We start from the raw sequence: 23,236 nt of genomic DNA on the forward strand, positions 1-23,236 counted from the left end.
ACTAATATCACACTTTTAATCAAGGTTCTAAAAATCGGTCTAGGCGGCGGTAACTCGGTCCTATCCGAAACGATTTTCCAAAAATCCAATTTATATGAATTATATCGGTTTAAGTTGTTCTAAAGCGGTTAACATCGACCTAAATTGGTCTAAAATGTTAAATTAAACAATAATGTTAGTATAAATCCACAAAACTTTCTAATTTATTTTGTTTTGTATATCTATTTTTAATAATTTATCACAATAATTTTATAATTAAAAATCAAAAACTAAATATCTCATATAAATATAAAATATATATAAAATAAATCAATAATTCGTTAACGCCTAGGCCTTGCCTAGGCCCCGAATAATCCGCCTAGGCGCTAGTTCTCAATAAAGCGCCTAGTTACCGCCTAGCGATTTCTTGAACATTGCTTTTAATATCGAACCCAGAAAAACTGAACCAACCAAACCTAAACCGATTCAAACTGAACCAAAATCTATTATCAAATCATTCGGTTGGAGTTTTTTTAAACCGAACCAAGAAACCATTATATTTTTTTTTGTAGTTATTTAAATTAAACATGCTAGTAATATCCATATACTAAAATTGTAAGACTAAACCCACGCATTTCTCTCTCTTTTTTTAATTCAATAGCAATAGCATATATTTTTTAATCGAATATATAAATTATCAAAAGATTAGATTAGAAAAAAAAAACTCAAAATGAATTATCAGAACTCTTATATTTTTATATGTAAATTAAACGGCAGCTACTTAAAAGTTAAACCTAAAACCTAACTAAAACACAAAAGTTCTTTTCCAAAGCGTCTCTTCCCTCTGGGTCTCCCGTCAATTCTAAATAACTTCAGGTGAGATTTTTATACGTTCTAAGAAATTGTTACGATATATTTATACAACTGAAAAGTGAAAACATCAAACTATTATTTTAGCTTACTAGTGATTTAATATGTTTGTAGATGTGGATAAAGGAAAATCGACCAACAAGAGCCGTACCCAAACCGAACCGATAAAATAACTGAAGTGTCCACCCCTTTTTAATGTAAAGAATCAAATATTCTCATTTTCAAGAGAAGCAAAACAATAGTGTGTCATGCAACTATTTAACGTGTAAAATATAACATACGTTTTAAAAGGGCAGTAGGGATATTTTTAACAAAATTTAATTTAAATTAAAGAAATAATTTTTTTGGGCACATAATAATATTATATAATTTATTGCTTTTATTTATATTAAATATAAAATTATACACCATTATTCTATTTTATTTTTCAATCTATACTATGGATTTTCGCAATGAACTGTTGTAAATTTATTTATTTTATTTAAAAAAATCTGATACATGAAAACTTTTATTATAAAATTTACTTAATATTAATTTATTGCTTCTAACATCTTATTTATAATTTTTATATGTATTTTTTTTTGTTTAAATGAACGTGTCTCATATATGAAATATAAATAGACTAACCTGTTAATTAATTTACTTCATATTAAATGAAAATATTTTAGTATTTAAACCTCAAAAGTTTGTTTTATAAGTTATATAAGTGTTTTCGTTATTTTTTTTTGTTTTATCAAATAATTTGTATTAATATTAATAAGAAAATTATTAAAAAGGTGAGACCTAATGTTTTATATTATTTAGACACAAGTTTAACAATTACTATAGCTTGATCCGTACACCACACGAGTGTTTGTTTTAATAGAATAGATATATGAAATTCTTTACAACATAAGAATATAATGGTTCCACAAACATGTCAGCATGGATGTTTGTTCGATTTGTAATCTATAACATTTATGATAGATATTGGTTTTTAATTGTCTATAATTTATTGGTTTCTCATATTGTGGTTACATATAAAACCATAAATGATATTTTTTATAAAATATTCGTCAATTAATAAATTAGGGTATCTTAAGTCATTGAAATGCATTTATATTGTTGGTTACTATTCAGAAATAACTTCATAGTTAAGCGTAATTGAACTTAGAGTAGTCGAATGATGGGTGACTTAGGGCATCTCCAACCTCATTTCATATTTTACTCCAAAATTGAGAAAATTGAGTGAAAAATGGAGTAATGAACAAAAAATAAAAGGATTACTCTATTTATTGAGTAATGCTTTTATTTTTTGTTCATCACTCCATTTCCACTCCATTTTGTTTTCTATTTTGGAGTAAAATATGAAGTGGAGTTGGAGATCCTCTTACCAGAAGTAATTCATAATACCATGCGAATGAAGTCAAACCACGAGTAAAGATGATGAAGTTATTGTAGAGTATGTAAGAATTCTTATGAGAGTCCAACAATTTATGCAATAACCATCAGTCACGTGGTGGGTTCCGGCTGAGAGAGTGGGTGTGAGGATCCATTGGTAGAAGTTTTCGGGCGTTACAATTTGGTATTAAACTGGTTGACAATTTCAGTTATGATCCAACAAGCATCTGAGACATGCACGAAGAGGCTGTGTTCTATGAAGGGTGATTTTAACATCTTCTTTGTTGGTATAAAGTGGTATATATTGAGATATTAAGAGAATGCATTTGGTTATGGTTGTCATACACTTGCATTTTTGGTTATTTATTTAGAAGAAACTACAAAATTATGTGTGCTTAAGTTACTATATTAAAAAGATAAGTGACGTATCAAAAATTGATTTGCTATATTGTATTATGGAAGCCAAGACACGAGAAAAGGTCACGTAGTGGTTGCATAGTCAATAACAATATTTTCTAAACTTTCCAAAATTAATACACCGGTTGTCGGCTGAATAATAAGACCCACATGTCAAGAAAATGGCTGTGAAGGGCCATTGGCATACGCAGTCAGGAGCGTTACATAAAATGTTATTTACTGCAATTGGTATTACGTATCCAAATTTGTTATCATTTTTTTGCATAACATATTGATCCAATCAACTATATCACTGGAGGGATTTCTGCCTTTTTATCACAAGATTAAATGGTAAAACATGATCATCAACAAGATGAAAAAAAAAATTCTTAAGCTAGAAAAGCGAAAAAGAACAAGCATATCGAGATGCAAATGGAAATGTTATCGAGGATGAAGAGGGATTGATGGCCATTGCCACTAGTTAAATATAGAGGAGGCGCTGTCTGAAGTATCCACGACGATTACCGGGCCAATGAATTCAATCTTACGGCACCGGTCACTGAATGGGAGGTTAAATAAACGCTCTTTGCTACGCATCCAGAGAAGGACCAGGGGCCAGATGGGATGACAGCGCTTTTTATCAGAAATTTTGGGATATTATAAAGGAAAATTTAACTCTTATGGTTAATAAATTCCTTTTGGAGGGGATAATGGCCAATGGACTGAATGACACAAATATATGTCTCATCCCAAAGACAACAAAGTCTAATGAGATGTCTCAGTTTAGGCTCATCAGTTTGTGTAACGTCAGCTATAAGATAATTTTCAAGGTCTTATGCCAAGGATTAAAGAAAGTCCTACTAGATAGGATTTCAGAAATCCAGTCAGCCTTTGTTGCTGGAAGACAAATTTTGGATAACATCATGATTGCTCAAAAATTGTTTCACGCTTTGAGAACCAAACCAAACAGACACAATAAGAGGATGGCCATTAAAACAGATATGAGCAAAGCGTATGATAGGATGGAGTGGTCGTTTATTGAAGCTGTTATGCACAAGATGGGCTTCTCAGAGGTCTGGATTACCCGGATAATGCGATGTATTATGTCGGTGAAATACAAAGTCCTCATGAATGGGCAACCGAGGGGAAATATTGAAGAGGCCTACGTCAAGGATATCCTTTGTCTCCTTTCATCTTTATTCTATTCACGGAAGCGCTCGTTAGCCTTCTCAATCATGCAGAGAACCAAGGGAAGATAACGGGGATGCGCGTTACACGCGCGTGCTCTTCAGTATCTCACTTTCTCTTTGCTGATGATAACCTTTTTTCTGTAAGGCGGAGCCCCGTGAATGTGAAGAAATGATGAAAGTAGTCAGGAAATACGGTAAATCATCAGGCCAATGTATTAACTTTGAGAAATACCCCTTACTCTTTGTAAGAGGATTATCGCAACTGTAAAACAAAAGATTAAAAATACACTTGGAATCCATAATGAAGGAGGAATGGGAACATACTTAGGCATCCTAGAAGATATTAGCGGATCCAAATGCAAACTTTTCGCCTTTCTTAAAGATAAGTTAATGCATAGAGTGAATGGATGGACATGGAGATGGCTTTCAAAAGGAGGAAATGAAGTGTTGATTAAATCCATCTTGCTAGCCCTCCCGACATATGTTATGTCTAGCTTCTTGCTCCCACTGGAGATATGTGAGAACCTAGAAAGTGCCATTGCACAATTTTGGTGGAGTTCAAATTCCCCAAAAAAGGAAATTCACTGGACGAAATGGAAAAATGTATGTCTACTAAGAGAGGAGGGGGGAAATTGGTTTCCGTATGATTCATGAGTTCAACCTGACACTATTAGCAAAACAATTATGGAGACTCAATAAGCAGCCCATCCTATGTGTGGACCAGCATTCGCTAGTGGCCAGAGTCTTAAAAGGGAAATACTATAAACTGAGTATGCTTTTGAGAGTAAACCCAGTAAACAGCCCATCCTATGTGTAGACCAGCATTTCAGCGGCACGAAAGCTACTGCTATTGGGAATCATATAGAAGATACACTCTGGATATGAGGTTAAGGTGTGGGAGGATCCGTGGATTCCTACAACACATGGTAGGCCGACTATCCCATCAGCTCTAGTATTGCACCCGAACATGAGAGTCAGCGACCTAAATAATCTGATATCGAAGGAATGGGACATTGGTTTACTAGAGGATTATGTTAGCGCTGATGACATACCTTTGATAAGGAGTTTGGCCATAAGCTCAACTCATCGTCGTGATACATTCTGCTGGAACTACACTAGGAATGGCCAATACACAGTCAAGTTTGGATATTGGGTGGCTCAGAACTTATTAAAGACTGAGGAAGAAAAGGAGGTGATGGAGCCAAGTATCACTAAGCTTCAAGTCTTTGCTTGGAAGATAAAAGCGCCTAAAGAGATATGTCATCTTATATGGCAATTGATAACAGGTCATGTGGCAGTTACGATAAACTTGGTTCGTCGTAATATGAGGTGTGATAACTATTTCCCAAGATGTGGAGAACCAAAAGAATTTGTGACGCATGCCATATTCGAATGCCTTCAGCTTTACAAGTGTGGTCCTTATCAGCGCCTCCAAAAAGTCCACATATATTCCCGGTGCCGAGAATTTACACCAATATGGATTAACTCTTATGGAGAAAGAACAACATATTGTTGAGCCAGAATTAGACATAGATCCTTATCCCTGGATAATTTGGTATATCTGGAAAGCCAGGAATGATAAACTTTTCAAGGGGGATAGACGGAGACTCGATGGAGTTAGTTCGTTATGCTGAGAGCGAGTGTCAAGTCTGGTTTAATGCAAACGAGATGGTGACACCAACACTGCAACCACAAGGTAGAGAGGAACCTCAAGTCATAAGCTTGGGTAATATTTGCATGATAGATGAGTCATGGACTTCAACAGGACAGTTCAGTGGGAATGGATGGGTGTGGATGGATAGCTTTGGGAAGGTTCAACTTATGGGGACACGGAATTGCATTCGATGAGAATCAGCCTTACACTCAGAAGTAGAAGCACTGCGATGGGCGATGGAGAATATGCTTCAACATTCGCCATGCCAGAGTTTTGGGACAGATTGTAAAGAGCTGATTGTCATGATCAAAGAACCTCATGCTTGGCCAAGCTTTGCAGCGGAATTAGAGAGGATAAAGACTCTTCAGATATGCTTCTCGGATTTCAAGATCATTCATGTTCCACGAGCGCATAATTAGATATCAAACTTTTTAGCTAAGACTGCTAGATCTTTCCATCGAGAACTATGTTTTATTGATTGTTCTGGTTACCCAGACCACCTCAAGTTTGAGTAATAGAATAGTCTTTCGTTGTAAAAAAACTTGTGTTGTTTCTCTTTCGGATATTTTCTGAAATATGTTTCATATTCTAATAAATTCACCAAACAAATATAATCAACGCAGGTCAAATGATATTACTCACCAAAGAAGAAAAAACAAGCCAAAACATGTCATAAGCTTTGATGCCATAAAGTTTTATATCTTGAGGAACAACTATTAATAAAACTCTATTGTGCTTCTAGGTTGGATCCACTGTGGAAAGAAAGCTTTGATGCCATAAATGGTATTAATGCCGGTCGAATCCCTGGAGAGAGATTATGTGGACCGAAGGCCATACACCACTTGATTAAAAAATATCTATAACAATAAAGGAGACTTTTGTCTTTTCTTCTATGTCCACGTCATCATAGAGAGAAAGGCGTTTTTGGACACGTGTCATTAAGAAAAGATCCAACAAAATTGATTTTCACTTGCTTATGGGATTTAAGAAAAAAATTCAAGCCCAAACAAATATTAGATTACATCATCTTCTCTCATTCGATCTTCTTAGTTTAGCAGCCGTAAGTTCCAGAGAACTTAATCACTATAACTCTTCAGCTCTCATTGTTTTCGTCGCTGCTATATATGCCGTCTCTTGAGATTCCTGCGAACATGGTTAGTTCTCTCACTGGCTGATCTTTCAATTTCATTTCATCTTTCATTTTGGCTATAGATATATGAATCTCTTAGTGAAATACTGAAATTTGAGTCTCACGAAAGTCTTATGATTCATATGAAAATATATTCTGATTTGATCTCTTATATCAGAGCGTAAAACTAATTTGAAAGCTTGATTCTTAGGTTTTAAATCAGGTTTACTTGAGCAGAATATTGTTAATTTCGTGTTTTGATTGATATAAGCTAAGTTAACAGATTCATTAAAACAATCTCGATTTGCTTAACCCACCACCACCACCTGAGGTTATGAAGACTAATAAATCATCCTCACGCTATTGCATATACGTTAAACTTCTGTATTTCATTCCAAAGTTGGATGCATTTATGATTTTGTTCACACTTCTCAGAATAGGGAATGCAAATGCTTCAAGCAGATGGATACTGCAATCTTTTGGATAGGGTGATATTTCAAAGAATCTTTGTACATATGTGAAAGCCACATGTCTTCATATTCTACCTATGTCAGCATTGAGAGTTGGAAGTATGTCTCTCAAACCACAATGCTTAGTTCAAGAATTATTATATAACTTTTATGTCAATCTCTCATGATCTTATCTCTGTTTCAGCAATTTTTCTGAAGAGGCAACTTGAATTTTAGAATAATATGGAACAATTTTGGAATTTAGCCCCACAGGTGAATTATTTTGCCTTGCAGTTATTTTTTAAAAAAGTTTTTGATGAAACAATCCTTACGAAAACTGAAGTACGGTTTCATGTTGGACTTACTTCAAGAAGATAGGTCAACAACTTGATCTGATAAAGCCAACTCCAAGGGGGGAAATTACAATTTACGGTGAGCTTAAATTTTGTAATACACATTCTCTATGAGCTGCAATGATATATTATGATGCACATAGATTCAATCATCATCAAGATTAATTTCTCTGACTGTCTGTACTTATTTATCATTGGGGGGGGGGGGGGGGGGGGGGGTTCCATATAGTGAGCTGATATATGGTGTTTTAAATACCATTATATGTGTGCTTTGAGCTAATTCTCAGTCCTAATTCGTGTTTAATTGATATCATTCCAGGTTTGGAGCAGGTGAAAGAGCAAAGAAGAGAGATTCAGGAAGTCAGATGTCGTTTTGAAGGATTCGATGCGGAACAGCCATCTAAAACAATCTGAAGGTTGTTCCCGAAGAGAACAAGCGTCTGACTGTTCCCGATCATTAAGGAAACTTCCTATTCTGGAAGTTTGCCCTAGATTCCACTCTCTCTTATCTCTTTACCACCAGCGCCTCCATATAAAAAGGCCTATGCTATCATTTCTTTTTCTTACGCTAGTTTTGCAAGAGACCGAAAACTATTTTCTTTGGATTAAGCAACTTGTAACGGAGAAGGCTTCATCCTCACGAGAAGATCATCCTGAACCCTTGTCTTTCTACTTTATTTTATATGCAGTATTATTCAGAAACCATGTCTGTGTCATCCTGCTTTATGATTGAGTAGTAGGCTAAGCTTGCTTAGGGTTGTAGGGTGTTAGCCGCATGAACTGAACACAAATAAGTGATCTTAACTGTTCTTCATTCATATTGTTCTTACGGCTTACATTGAATTGATCACTTAATGTTCGATTTCTGATTTAATCACCTAGCTAACCGCTTAGGAGATAAATTGACATATATTGAATGATCTTTGTATCCCTAATCAGCGAGAGTAGATATTAGGATATTAAGTGAACTAATCGGATCTTGTCTCTAAGGCTTGTTATCGCGTCTTGTTCCAAGTGAGAACTTAGGATTCAAGACCGATCTGCAAAGGGAGCAAGACCACGATAGTGGATTGTTCTAGCCTAGTGATCTGAGTTCTAGACTACACCTCATTGCACTTGAATAGTTGTTCAGTTTTGCATTGACACCCGATTAATAACCCTAAACCGGTTTCATTTAAATCGAATTTGAATCATCTAGGTATTCTAGTTACTTGCGTCACAATTAATTCTCAAAACCCCACTTGTTTCTCAGCTTATTATTGAACTCATAAGAGTAAAGAGTAAACTGGTCCTCTGGATTGAATCTCAAATATTACAATTACCACTGTTAACTTGACAGTAGCAAGGATTCATTTTTAGTGTATCAAGTTTTGGCGCCGTTGCGGCGGGGACTAAGCTTTTACCTTTATTTTTCGGTTTAATATTTAGTCTGAGATATCTAACTTGCTTTATTTCTTTGTTGGAACAGATGATCCAAGTGCATGACCAGTAGACATACTCGGAGCAACGCACAAGGACCACTACATCAACTGACCAACGACTAACTCGCAAGATTAGAAAGACAGAACCGTCAACAGCCAAGAACAACCGACACCAACATGGGTGATCACGGCAATATGGATGACCTCACTGCTGCATTGGCACTCATTCAACAACAAATGGAGACTCAGCAACAGCAGATGTTGCAGATGCAGCAGACCATCCAAAATCAGCAACAAGCTGCTCAGGAACAAGCAGCCGTGAACGCCGCGCGAGAAGAGCGTGATGCTCTTATTGGGGAGCGAAACCTTCCGCGGAACTTCGCTACTAACCGCTCCCCCATCAACCCTCCACCCTGTACTCGACAAGATTATGAGATCAAACCTGCACTGATAGGTCTGGTACAGAAGAGCACGTTCAGCGGCCTCACTTCAGACATTCCAATGGACCACATAGAGGCCTTTGAGAGGATCTGGAATTTCTCTCGCTCTAATGGAGTGCCACCAGATTATGTCAAATGCACGTTGTTCCCATTCTCTCTTGAAGGGAAAGCTTCTCGCTGGTTGCAATCTCTCCCAACCGGTTCTCTCACCTCATGAGACCAGGTTCGATCACCATTCCTGAGCCACTTCTACACAAAGTCCAAAACCGCGGCTCTACGGCACATAATCTTCAACTTCAAGCAGAAGTCTGATGAACCTTTTCATGAAGCTTGGGAAAGGTATAAGGAATACCAGAGAGAGTGCCCACACCATGGGTTTGATGATGATTACATATTGGAGGTGTTCTACGATGGAGTGAGTTATGAGTTCCGATACACCCTTGACTCTTCTAGTAATGGAGACTTCATGACTCAAACCACACCTGGTGCGTTTGCGTTGATTGAGAACATGGCATCAAGTTAACTGAACAAGAACAAGGAGCATGACCGCTCGAAGAGTGTGAACAACATAGATGATCTCGCTGCGAAGGTGGACCAACTGCTTAAGGGAAACCAAAGCCAAGTGTTCAAAATGGAAGAAGCAACTCCTGAGAAGAGTGCCGGTGACCTGGCGTTTGAAGCTGAATTATCAGGGGACGATCAGCAAGAGGTGAGCTACATGAATGGGCAAGGATGGCAGCTCAAAATCTACCACCCAAACCCCAACGTGCGGAACAACCAACAGCTTTTCTGGCCTAAGCAAGATAAACCAACTGATCATGCACAGAGTAACCAAGGTCAGTATGCCGGGTATCAAAAGAACTACCAACCCCGGGCTTATGTTCTAAGCCAACCGCATAACAACACACCCCAGATGCAGAAACACCAGAACCCTCAACCAGCTACCTCCGCTCCTATCGTTGCTCCGCAAGATGAGACAAAGGTCATGTTGCAGGAGCTGCTCCAAGGACAACAGCTCCAAGGGAAAGCTCTGAACCAGGTTACTACCGAGATCAATACCAGAATGAACCATATGTTCGTAGATTTGAGCACCAAGTACGATAATGTCGCGAGCTATATGAGACAGATGGACATTCAGATAGCTCAGACTGCTGAGAGCGTCAAGAGGCATCAAGGTACTCTACCTGGTAAAACAGACAAAAATCCTAAGGAGTGCAATGTAGGCCTGGGTATTTTAACCTGGACCCGAAGACCCGAACCGGAACCGACTTAAAAATACCTGACCCGGAACCGGACTGAAAATTTACAAGTACCTTTTGGGTCTAAATTTTTTTTGCCCGAAAGAACCGGAACCGAAAAGGAACCGACCCGAATAGACCCGGACCCGAAAAGAACCGACCCGAATAGACCCGACCCAATAAGAACCGATTTGTACTCGACTTAAAAACATGTATATCTAAAACTATGATGTTTTGTGTTCTATTTTATATATATTATTTTATGATTTAGTTGAAATATCTTTTGTTAACAACATTTGTTATTATTTTTTAACATTTTTAAAGTAATATAAAGCTTTAAAATGTAAAATTTAGAGTTTTAAAATGTTTTATTTTAATTATTAATAGTTTCATTTAAATTGTTTTGTAAAATTTTAGATATATATGACAAATATTCAACTAAAGTTGATGGAATTGGGTATATCATGTCCTTTTCAGATCCTAAATACCCAAACCCGACCCGGACCCGATATGGACCCGAAAAATTACGGGTATTTTATGGGTATTTTAATTATAGACCCGAACCGACCCGGACCCGAGAAGAACCGACCCAACCCGAACCGAAAATTTCAAAGTACCTATTGGGTCTAAATATTTAGGACCCGAAAAGACCCGGACCTGAAAGGAACCGGTCCGAACCCGACCCGAAGACCCGAACGCCCATGCCTAGTGCAATGCAGTTCAACTGAGGAGCAGAAAGCAACTTTCCGAGCCGGAGAAGAGGAGGTTCACTACGGCTGAGAAAGGGAAGCAGAAAGAGTCGGAACAACTACCGGCCGATACCCCGACAGTTGAGAGGAATACGGAACCAGCAGTTGGAACAAGTTCGCCAGGGCCAGAACAACCAGCTGAAGTTGTTCGCCCGATCCAAGAAGTTGTTCCTCCTCGCGAATACATTCCTAAAGTCCCTTACCCTATTCCAGCAAAGGCCACTCGTAAGGACAGAGAGGAGATGAAGGTGCAGGAAGATGCTGGAGGATCTAACCGTCCGACTCCCCTTGATGGATGCGATCAAGATGATGCCCTCCATGCGCAGCTTTATGAAGGGATTGATCTCAGGAAAAATATCAGAGGAGAGCGAATTCATGACAGTTTCCAAGGAGTGCAGCGCAGTGCTTCAGAACAGACAGATAAAGAAGCGAGGAGACCCCCGCAAGTTCGTCCTCTCTATCCAGATTGGGAAGACAGTTTTTGCATGCTCCTTGGTTGATCTTGGATCCAGCGTGAACCTCATGCCTTACTCTGTAGCACGACGTCTAGGATACACGCATTTCAAACCAACTAAGATGTCCTTAGTGTTCGCGGATATTTCAGTCAAATCCCCAGTTGGTATACTAGAGGATCTCCAAGTAAAAGTCGGAAACACCTCTGTTCCAGCAGACTTCGTTGTTCTGGAGCTGGAAGAAGAGTCTAAAGATCCTCTCATCTTGGGAAGACCATTCCTATGTACTATTGGAGCCATCATTGATGTGCGACAAGGGAAGATTGATCTGAATCTTGGGGACATAGTCATGCAATTTGAGATGAATGAACTACTAAAAAACTCGATGTTAGATGGGAAGACCTTTGAGGTTGATGAAGGGATTGACCCGCTGCAACCTCGCGAAGGAATGATCGAGGAGATTCTTACAGAAGATCCACTTGAGCTTGCACTAGTAAGAGCTGAGGCCGAGCAGAGTGTCGTAAACATTGATGCAGACGGGTATGCCAAGATGCTTGATTCCGCAAGGAGTATGGGAAGAATGGTAGCGAGTCTAAGTCTGTGGGAGGCAAACAACAGGGACGAGAACACTCCAGCTGGAGCGACCCCTACACCGAACTTGCCTGTTCCGCCGAACCAACCATATGATCCCTGGAGCGAGCTTAAAGCTCCCAAGGTTGAGCTAAAACCCCTTCCCAAGGGGCTCAGGTACGCTTCCTTAGGTCTGAATTCCACCTACTATGTCATTGTGAACGCTGAACTAAATAATGTGGAAACTGCATTGCTTTTGTGTGAGCTTAGGAAATATCGCAAGGCATTAGGATATTCACTAGCTGACATACCTGGCATTTCACCTGATTTATGCATGCATAGAATACACCTAGAAGAGGAATCAATGACTTCTGTCGAACATTAGAGGAGGTTAAACCTGAATCTAAAAGATGTTGTTAAGAAAGAGATTATGAAACTTCTTGAAGCGGGTGTGATCTATGCCATATCTGATAGTAAATGGGTTAGCCCTGTTCATGTAGTACCTAAGAAAAGTGGGATCACTGTTATCACAAATGAAAAAAATGAATTGATCCCTACTAGGACAGTGACAGGACATCGCATGTGCATTGATTTCAGAAAATTAAATGCAGCAACCAGAAATGATCACTTTCCACTCCCTTTTATTGATCAAATGCTTGAGAGATTGGCTAACCACCCATATTACTGCTTTTTAGATGGTTATTCAGGTTTCTTTCAGATCCCTATCCATCCAGACGATCAGGAAAAGACGACGTTCACCTGCCATTCGGCTTGTGCAATGCGCCAGCAACATTTCAGCGCTGCATGATGTCAATCTTTACTGACCTGATTGAAGACATTATGGAGGTTTTCATGGACGATTTCAGCGTCTATGGAAGCTCCTTTAGTGTCTGTTTGTTTAACTTGTGCAGGGTACTAAAATGGTGTGAGGAGAAATATCTAGTGCTCAATTGGGAGAAGTGCCACTTTATGGTCAGGGATGAGATTGTTCTGGGGCACAAGATCTCCGAGAAAGGCATTGAGGTGGATAAGGCAAAGATCGAGGTGATGATGAGCTTGCAACCACCAACAAATGTGAAAGCTATCAGAAGTTTCTTGGGTCACACGGGGTTTTACAGAAGGTTCATCCAGGACTTCTCAAGGATAGCGAGACCACTCACCAGACTGCTCTGCAAGGAGATCAAGTTTGATTTCGACAGTGAGTGCTTAGCTGCGTTCCATACCATCAAAGGAGCTCTAATCAGCGCACATGTAGTACAACCGCCAGACTGGGATCTCCCTTTTGAAATCATGACTGATGCCAGCGATTTTGCAGTTTGAGCGGTCCTTGGGCAGCACAAAGATAAGAAACTTCATGTAATCTATTACGCAAGTAAAACCATGGATGAAGCTCAATGCAGATACGCTACGACTGAGAAGGAACTTCTTGCTATTGTTTTTGCATTCGAGAAGTTCAGATCCTACATGGTGGGATCTAAGGTGATTGTGCACACCGACCATGCTGCTCTTAAGTACCTGCTCACAAAGAAAGATGCAAAACCGAGGTTGTTGAGGTGGATTCTTCTTCTCCAAGAATTCGATCTTGAGATAAAAGATAAGAGAGGGGTCGAGAATGGGGTTGCAAACCATTTGTCCAGAATGAAGATTGAGGACGGCACAACTCTTGATGAAGAACACCCAGTGGAACACGTCAACGCGATTGGTCTGCGTTTCGCGGAACAACCTCTGCGAATCACATCCGACTGTTCTCGCATCGCGGAACAACCTCAGGGAATGATACCTGACTGTTCTCGCATCGCGGAACAGCCAGTCGCCGCGATCCAAAAGCAGTACTCTCACCACTCGTGGTTTGCTGAGATTGCGAATTTTCGTGCTGCTGAAAAGCAACCTCTTAAGTTCACTGGAAACGACAAGAGGAAATTTTTAAGGGAGGCGAGGCGTTAAGTTTGGGATGAACCGTACTTGTACAGACATTGCAAGGATGGCTTGTTCAGAAGGTTTGTTCCAGAGGCAGATATTCCAGGGATCCTACATCATTGCCATGGTTCTTCTTACGCAGGCCACTTCGCTACATTCAAAACGGTTTCCAAAATCCTTCAAAGTGGCCAACTATATTCAGAGATGCTCACGTCTACATAGCCAGATGCGATGCATGCCAGCGACTTGGGAACATCAGCAAGAAGAATGAGATGCCTCGGAATTACATTCTAGAGGTTGAGGTGTTCGACTGTTGGGGAGTCGATTTCATGGGCCCATTCCCTCCATCGCCCTCCTTCAAAGAACGAGTACATCCTCGTCGCCGTTGACTATGTATCTAAGTGGGTAGAAGCGATGGCGAGTCCCACTAATGATGCAAAAGCGGCGACTAAGATGTTCAGCTCCATCATCTTTCCGAGATTTGGAGTGCCTCGAGTGGTCATTAGCGATGGTGGAACACACTTCATCAACAAGGCATTTCAGGGCTTCTTAAAGAAGAATGGAGTAAGGCACAAGGTGGCGATCGCTTATCATCCACAGACGAGTGGACAGGTTGAGGTTTCCAACAGGGAGATCAAGAGCATTCTCCAGAAAACTGTCAACACCTCACGAAAGGACTTGTCACTTAAGATGGACGATGCCCTATGGGCCTACAGAACGGCCTACAAAACGCCGCTAGGGACCACCCCCTATCACCTGGTCTACGGTAAGGCGTGTCACCTTCCTGTCGAACTCGAATACAAGGCTGCATGGGCAGTCAAGTTACTGAATTTCGACATCAAGCCAGCAACTGAAAGGCGCATGATCCAAATCCATGAGCTGGAAGAGATAAGGCACCTCGCCTATGAAAGCTCCAAAATTTATAAAGAAAAGACCAAGGCCTACCATGACAAGCGAATCATTTTCAGACGTTTCAAACCCAACGATAAGGTCTTGTTTTTCAATTCAAGGCTGAGGTTGTTCCCAGACAAGCTGAAGTCTAAATGGTCCGGACCCTTCACTGTTAAGGAAGTTCGACCCTACAGAGCTGTTGTGTTATTGGACAGAAAAGGAGATGAGTTCGTAGTGAATGGACAGCGCTTAAAGCATTACCTTGCTGACTCCACTATCGCAGAGGGCGAAAAAATTCCCCTAAGCGCTCCCCCATCAGCCTGATCGGCTGATCCAAGTCAAGCTAATGACTTTAACCAAGCGCTTGGTGGGAGGCAACCCACTGGTTAGTGTGTACATTATTTTCTATAGTCTATTTTATTTCTTTTCAGATTTATTTTGTAGGTCAAAAACAAGAAAAATCGGACACTTCAGTCAAAACAACCAAATGACTGTTCTTTTGGTAGAACAACCTATTGCCTGTTCCAGGTAAGTGTTCCGAACCAAAAAAAAAAATAAAAGAAGAGCAGTTAGGGCTTTGCCTATTTAAGGCCCCACCCTTCCACTTTTCCCTTTCACTCCGCCGTACACTGTTCCCCAACCCTTGCGATTTTTAAGCAACCACCAAAGCTCAGATTTTCATCCATTTTAAGTGGTTTTTGCTTATCACTCATTTGGAATTTCGAGTTCTTTCTGTTTTTGCAGTCCATTTCACCATTTTCAATAGGTAAGAGGCTCGACAATCCCCATCCAAATCGCAAAACTCAGCTTGCAAAGTTCATCATTCTAACCGCTTCATAGATCGATTCTTTTTGAACTACTTGATTTCGATTTTCCCTTTTGCTGTTAGGGTTGATTTAGAAGATGAACTCATGATTCATTTCACATTTGCGAGTTGCGATTGATAGGACTGTTTGGATTCGGTTTGTGGATAGTTGAATGGAGTTATTGGGTTGAGTTTCGATTTGTTGGTTGTCGTGTCAAGGCAATTTGCGGTTTACATAAGGAGAGATGGAAATTGTTCTATTCCATTTCTTATGTGCGACATAACAGAACTAAAGCTTTATTTTGTTTGCTTTTCAGATGGCACGCACTAAGCAATCAGCCAAGAGAACGCGAGCGACCTGCACGAGAAGTACGCCACCCCCGCAAGCACAACAACAAACCTCCGCGACCTACCCATGGCCCTGTGAACAAGAGGGTGAACCGATTGATCTCGACAACCCATTGCTCTTGGACTTCAACTGCGAGGGATGGGATAAGGGAACAGCAGCGCGTTACAACGCCCTCCTCCGGTTTGACATGTTACCCACTCGTTTCTGCCACGCGGAGACTCTGGCTGATCTTGGGATCGACGAGGACGTGTTCGAGATGCTACATGCCATAGGGATAACTCCTCTGTGCTATACAACACATGATCTCTACCCAGACCTTGCTCGCCAAGTGCTCGCCACCGCCACGATCACGTACGAGGATTCCAATGCACCCTCCTCCGCCAACTGCTCATTCTCTTTCATGGCCGATGGAGAGTACTGCTCCTTATCCCTCGACAAGATCAATGAGATCTATGAGACAGCCAATGAACCGAAAGGAGTAGCGGTGGCGAAAAAGTTCTCTCCTTCTAACGCCTTTTGGGATTGCATTGCGAATGGGAACTTCACACCCGGAAAGGCTTACCAGTCGTAAATCAGGAACCCGACACTTCGGGTCATTGCAAAGATCACCTCAAACCTCCTATTCGCTAAAGATCTGACCTCGAAGGTCACCAACGGGAGATGCAAACCCTGTAAGTTGGTATTGAGGATGAAATCCGAGCTTCTGGGTCCGGCATTCCAATTCAAAAGGTCAAGACGAACCCCGGTTTCAACTTCATAACCATGATCTGCGAGAGGCGGCAGAGTCTTGTGCACGGTTTGAACAAGAAGGACAGAAGCGGTAGCTTGCTCAAACCGCTCATCAAGCTTTTTAGCATTGATCTCAGCAAGTACAGCGTCAACAAAGAGGTTCAGTACCTTGACATCAAGTACCTTATGGCATGCCACATCATGCGTGATGAAGAGACCTACAGCTTCTTTGATAAGGCCGTTACCCAGCTGTTCACCAAACTGCCTCACCCCGAGATCACCAGGTTCAGCGTGTTCGACAACATAAGCTTCCTCCCTCCACCTGAGCTCCTTTGCACTGATCCACGTGCTGCAGCACCTGACGCGGACATGGACGATGTTGAGGACATCACCCCAGAAGCTGAATCGTCATACGACCTCGGAGAGCTGGCTGATGTGACCGATGATCAGGCTTACCGATGCTGGATGGTTGACTCGCAGCGGAAGAACAACAGCCTCATGCGGAGGATCCTCCATCTCATCACTGGAGGCTGCATTGGCGGAAGTAACCAGAGACAGCCTCCAGCAGAGCAGACTCCACGATCGCACCGGCGAGGAAAGGCGCCTATGGGAACAGGCACTTCAACCGAGGAGGTTCATCGCTCGCGTAACAGACGTTCGTTTGATCCCGCCGAGAGCGGCGAGTCCGACTGAGTCGCGAGGACTATTCTCTATCCATTGTTCTATTCATCTGAACTCTTTATTTTTATGTTTTATTTTTATGCCTTGTGTTGATTTTAGGCAAGACCTCAGATTCATTTCACACCAGGGATGGTGTAAATTAAGTCTGGGGGAAGCACTGTGTGCTGAAACTTTATTTCTTTGTTTTTGAGTCAGTCCTTATGTCATTTGGATGTTTTATTGAGTCAGTTTAGAATCTAGTCAGCTAAAACTCTTGTGGGAATTAGGACCTTGTGATATATTCTCTTAACCACCTCGTGCTCTAACATTCTAATCCAGTGACCTTAGCAGTGATGAAAGACCCACACTTGGACCTGGAACACCCTCTGACTTATCTCATTTGATTCTCCAGAAGCTCTCATCCGATCAGGTTACACTGGGTAGACACAACTCCACCTAACTTGAACCTAATCCTGACTGAAATTCTTCTTGTTATGGGCACTAGATCAGGGAAACGAGACTCACGCTCAGGGCTTCTTATTCTTTTTACCAATCTTGCTGATCCTGAGTTGCTAGCTCATCTTTAGCTAGTTCCAACCATGTACCTAAGCCTTTATTTTCACCCTCATGCACTCTGTTTTTCAATGTCATATGTGCAGATATGTGCAAAAAGGTCAGAGAGGATAGGATTGACGCAGCCCCTTACTCGTTAATGCCTTACATTTAGAGAAGAGAGAGCGAGCATAATGAGAACAGTTGACAAGATCAAGCCCTAATATGAAAAACATTCAAGGGTGCATGATCTGACCAGATGAACAATGGCGACCCGTGAGAAACAAAAGGATAGACCACCAGTGGCTGCAAAACATTCACCCCGATACCTTTCCCTCGAAACCCCATCAATATTATTCAAAAAAAAAAAAAAAAAATAATAATAATAATAATAATAATAATAATAATATATATACAGTATGCTTTTATTTATTTTATGATGGAGATGGGGAAGGTAACTTCAGAAGATACACGCCACTGGGAAGGGTTGAGCAAGGAGTTGGTACCGATTTTTGAGGAATAAGAAAAGAAGTCAAGAGCTGGAGAACAGTCATATGATTGACCCGAAGTGGAGAACAACCACATCCGTGAAGCAGAAACGAGTAAGGGTTGTGGACATCAATAGATCCGTCATCTCTTGCTATTTTGCGCGATATCCTGCATACACTCAAATACGGTAGCCCCTAAACACTCTCAGCTCCACCATAAAACAGCATGTTCCTTATCAACCCGTCTACCCTGAATAGTGCATGTAAAGAGAAGCTCACGCTTTTCTTAATTGATGTTTAAGGAGTTTTGTCTCGATAGTGCGACCTTTTCAGGTATGAGATAGAGAGTATGGAGCTGATTCTCGAACAGCGATCGTGAGTGTTCTGGTAAGGGTGTGCGGTTTAAGTCTACAGCTTGTATGGTTCAGAGATGTGTGGTAAGAGCATGGTTATTCAGGAAAAGCGAGTTCCCACTCTTTCAAACCTTTCTCCCTGTTCTTGAGGCTTGGCCTTGTTCGAGGACACACAAGGATCTAAGTCTGGGGGAATTGATATATGGTGTTTTTAATACCATTATATGTGTGCTTTGAGCTAATTCTCAGTTCTAATTCGTGTTTAATTGATATCATTCCAGGTTTGGAGCAGGTGAAAGAGCAAAGAAGAGAGATTCAGGAAGTCAGATGTCGTTTTGAAGGATTCGATGCGGAACAGCCATCTAGAACAACCCGAAGGCTGTTCCCGAAGAGAACAAGCGTCTGACTGTTCCCGATCATTAAGGAAACTTTCTATTCCGGAAGTTTGCCCTAGATTCCACTCTCTCTTATCTCTTTACCACCAGCGCCTCCATATAAAAAGGCCTATGCTATCATTTCTTTTTCTTACGCTAGTTTTGCAAGAGACCGAGAACTATTTTCTTTGGATTAAGAAACTTGTAAGGGAGAAGGCTTCATCCTCACGAGAAGATCATCCTGAACCCTTGTCTTTCTACTTTATTTTATTTGCAGTATTATTCAGAAACCATGTCTGTGTCATCCTGCTTTATGATTGAGTAGTAGGCTAAGCTTGCTTAGGGTTGTAGGGTGTTAGCCGCATGAACTGAACACAAATAAGTGATCTTAACTGTTCTTCATTCATATTGTTCTTACTGCTTACATTGAATTGATCACTTAATGTTAGATTTCTGATTTAATCACCTAGCTAACCGCTTAGGAGATAAATTGACATATATTGAATGAGCTTTGTATCCCTAATCAGCGAGAGTAGATATTAGGGTATTAAGTGAACTAATCGGATCTTGTCTCTAAGGCTTGTTATCGCGTCTTGTTCCAAGTGAGAACTTAGGATTCAAGACCGATCTGCAAAGGGAGCAAGACCACGATAGTGGATTGTTCTAGCCGAGTGATCTGAGTTCTAGACTGCACCTCATTGCATTTGAATAGTTGTTCAGTTTTGCATTGACACCCGATTAATAACCCTAAGCCGGTTTCATTTAAATCGAATTTGAACCATCTAGGTATTCTAGTTACTTGCGTCACAATTAATTCTCAAAACTCCACTTGTTTCTCAGCTTATTATTGAACTCATAAGAGTAAAGAGTAAACTGGTCCTCTGGATTGAATCTCAAATATTACAATTACCACTGTTAACTTGACAGTAGCAAGGATTCATTTTTAGTGTATCATGAGCATTATAGCTTGAATGATGATTGTTTCCTTTTAGAAGAAGAGGAAGAAAAATCAAAGAAATCAACGAGATGGATCTTCACTCTTGATGTCGGCGAATTATGGTGAATGAAAGAAGAGATGAGCTCCCATCAATCTCTGTTCACCGTGATTATCAGGCAAGAGCATCATAAAAGCGATGAAAAACACGTGGATATGAATATTTTATCTTTGTTAAAAAAAGAGAGAATATATTATGTCAATTCAGACTTTTTGGAGTCTGAAATTTAGACATCCTAAAATGAGTGATATGGATTGTAAATATTTACAAAATTAAAGATATTATTGTATTTTGGAAAAAAATTGTTTAAAAGAAGCAATATGTGACACAGGCCGTATAACTCTCACAATCAACAATTTAAGTTCTATACATTTCTATAAATGGCTTTCATATAAAATAAAAGAAAAAAGAGTCAATACACGAAAGAAACATAAAAGGGAAGATGCCATACTACGGAAAAGTTAAGCTTAAACATTTGGTAATAAAACCTTCTTTGATGCAGTGAAGGGAAGTTATAATGACTTGACCAATGACCACGCTCAGTTTTTTAGATTATTTGTGACTATTAAAAATTGAAAACGTCAGGTTTCAAAAAAAAAAAATTGAAAACGTCCCATACGCTGGAACATAATATCAAAGTAAAACAAACAATGACAGAACGTAAAATCATTTCTATTTTATTATGAATGTTTTAATACTGAAATAAATATATGATTTACAAACAAAATGTATCACCTGCTACTATTACAAAGAAATGAAAAATTTGTTTATGGTACACAAACATGTTTTAGATTATTTATTTTATTTTTTAGTTAAGTATGTTAGTATCATTACTAAAAATGAGAGAGGAAACCTTTATTTACAAAACCTACCTAATTTGAAAACATCACAGGCAAAACACATAGCCAAAACAAAATATTTAACCAATACGTCTACAGGGAATCTCCTAACAGATTGCCACATCCAAGACATTGACAAAACATACGCAGATTGTTTACTACTTTAAGAGAGGATGAACGAATTATATTATCTTCATTAGAACAAAATAATCACAAAACAAACACATACATGTACATGTTTTTTCTTTCCAAACGTCAACTTTACTTTATGTTTAAGTGCAACTATCAGCTATTTGTTTTATTCAATCAATCAGTGAGCTAGACCCGCTTATGTTACTCCTCTTTGAACTAAGCAACTTCAAAACAAAGTAATACATTGCTATCACTAACCACTATCAAATGAATGAAGATTTTTATTGGATAATAAAATATACGAACCCGGCGTGTAGCATCGGAAAACTACTAGTTATTGATAAAACTGCCATAAAAAACATGAAGTCTAATTGATCTCTCCATAGTTTTTTTGGTAAAATGTATTTTTAGTATATCAGTAAAACAAAATATGTAATTTATTTTTCAAAGAAACCCCAACATGAACCACTGTACAAAAAATATTATAAAAATAAAAAAAATCCAAAAAACCAGAAAAACTAAGAAATATTTTGTTTTTGTTCATATTGCCATATTTTGCCTTTAAGTTTGACAAAAAATCCCAAAACAAATAGTCAGAGCTGTTTAACATTGACTCTATTTAATCTGCAGATGACACACTTACCAAAGACCAGTTCACATAGTTTCTTACGGAAATTAATTGAATGACATTTTTTTCTTTTTTAATATTGAATTAGTTTCATCATCTCCAAATTACTCATATAACTGATGGAGATTTTCTGTATATATTATTGTTGTATAATGATTTAAAAGGAACAAAAGAAAAGTGAGATAGGACGTGAGAGAGAAAGATATGAGTGATTTGATTTGTACTTCTTCTTATTGTTTCACGTTACAAAATCAAAAGGAAGGGGTGCTATTTATAGCAGACCAATAAAGAAAAGGACAAAAGTATAAAGATGACATCTGGAGGATGATGATGCACAAGTTACTTTGTGTAAGGACAAGTGTCCAATACGTGTAGAAAGATGGAGAATCATTTTCTTTACCACTCCCCCTTGATTTTCCATCTTGTATTACGTAGTGCCTCGTTAAAAACCTAGTCATGGAAAAATCCATTGGGACAAAAACCCATGACAAGGGGAAAAAGTATACTGCCGTAATCTCTCCCTGATAATAGTAGACATAGTTTTCTCATCACAAGTCACACAGATGCCGCATTCCAATACAGTAGACGTGTTTTCGGAATATTGTAGTGGGAAGAGCTTTTGTAAACAAATCAGCTGGATTGTCGCATGACCGTACATATTCGATGTCTACTTCTTTATTTTTCTCGAGCTCTCTTATGTATGAGAAAAATCTCGGAGGGATATGGTTTGTTCTGTCGCTTTTGATGTAGCCTTCTTTGAGTTGAGCGACACAAGCCGAATTGTCTTCAAATATTTTTGTCGGCTCTTTCTCGTTGACTATTCCGCTTGATTCTTGTATGTGGTGACTCATAGACCGAAGCCACACACATTCTCGACATGCTTCGTGAAGTGCAATAGTTTCTGCATGATTCGAAGATGTCACAACCAGAGTTTATTTCTGGGAACGCCAAGAGATCGCGGTTCCACCAATTGTAAAAACATAGCCGGTTTGCGATCGAGCCTTATGAGGATCTGATAAGTATCATGCATCTGCAAAACCAACCATACCAAACTCGGGTTTTCTAAAATAAATTAACCCTAAATCAATTGTACATTGGAGGTAACGGAATACATGCTTTATTCCGTCCCAGTGCCTGTGAGTAGGAGCATAACTATATCTTGCTAGGAGGTTAGTAGCAAAGGCAATATCAGGCCTGGTACAGTTTGCAAGATATAACAGCCCACCGATAGAACTCATATAAGGTACTTCAAGA

At 39.6% G+C, this 23,236-nt stretch overlaps 1 protein-coding gene and 1 non-coding gene across 2 annotated transcripts; one reads left to right on the plus strand and one right to left on the minus strand.

The window, feature by feature from the left end:
- Positions 1-9,532: 9,532 nt before the first annotated feature.
- Positions 9,533-9,639, minus strand: LOC125584831. The gene has a single exon (XR_007321738.1). It is a non-coding gene; the product is annotated as a small nucleolar RNA R71 (small nucleolar RNA).
- A 4,962-nt stretch (positions 9,640-14,601) lies between these two features.
- On the plus strand, positions 14,602-15,402 carry LOC106421857. Its single transcript, XM_013862696.2, has one exon. The coding sequence runs from the start codon at positions 14,602-14,604 to the stop codon at positions 15,400-15,402; it is 801 nt and encodes a 266-aa protein (XP_013718150.2).
- The last annotated feature ends 7,834 nt before the right edge of the window (positions 15,403-23,236 follow it).

The sequence above is a fragment of the Brassica napus genome, chromosome C3 (assembly GCF_020379485.1).
Source record: "Brassica napus cultivar Da-Ae chromosome C3, Da-Ae, whole genome shotgun sequence".
In the NCBI taxonomy this organism is placed as follows: Eukaryota; Viridiplantae; Streptophyta; class Magnoliopsida; order Brassicales; family Brassicaceae; genus Brassica; species Brassica napus.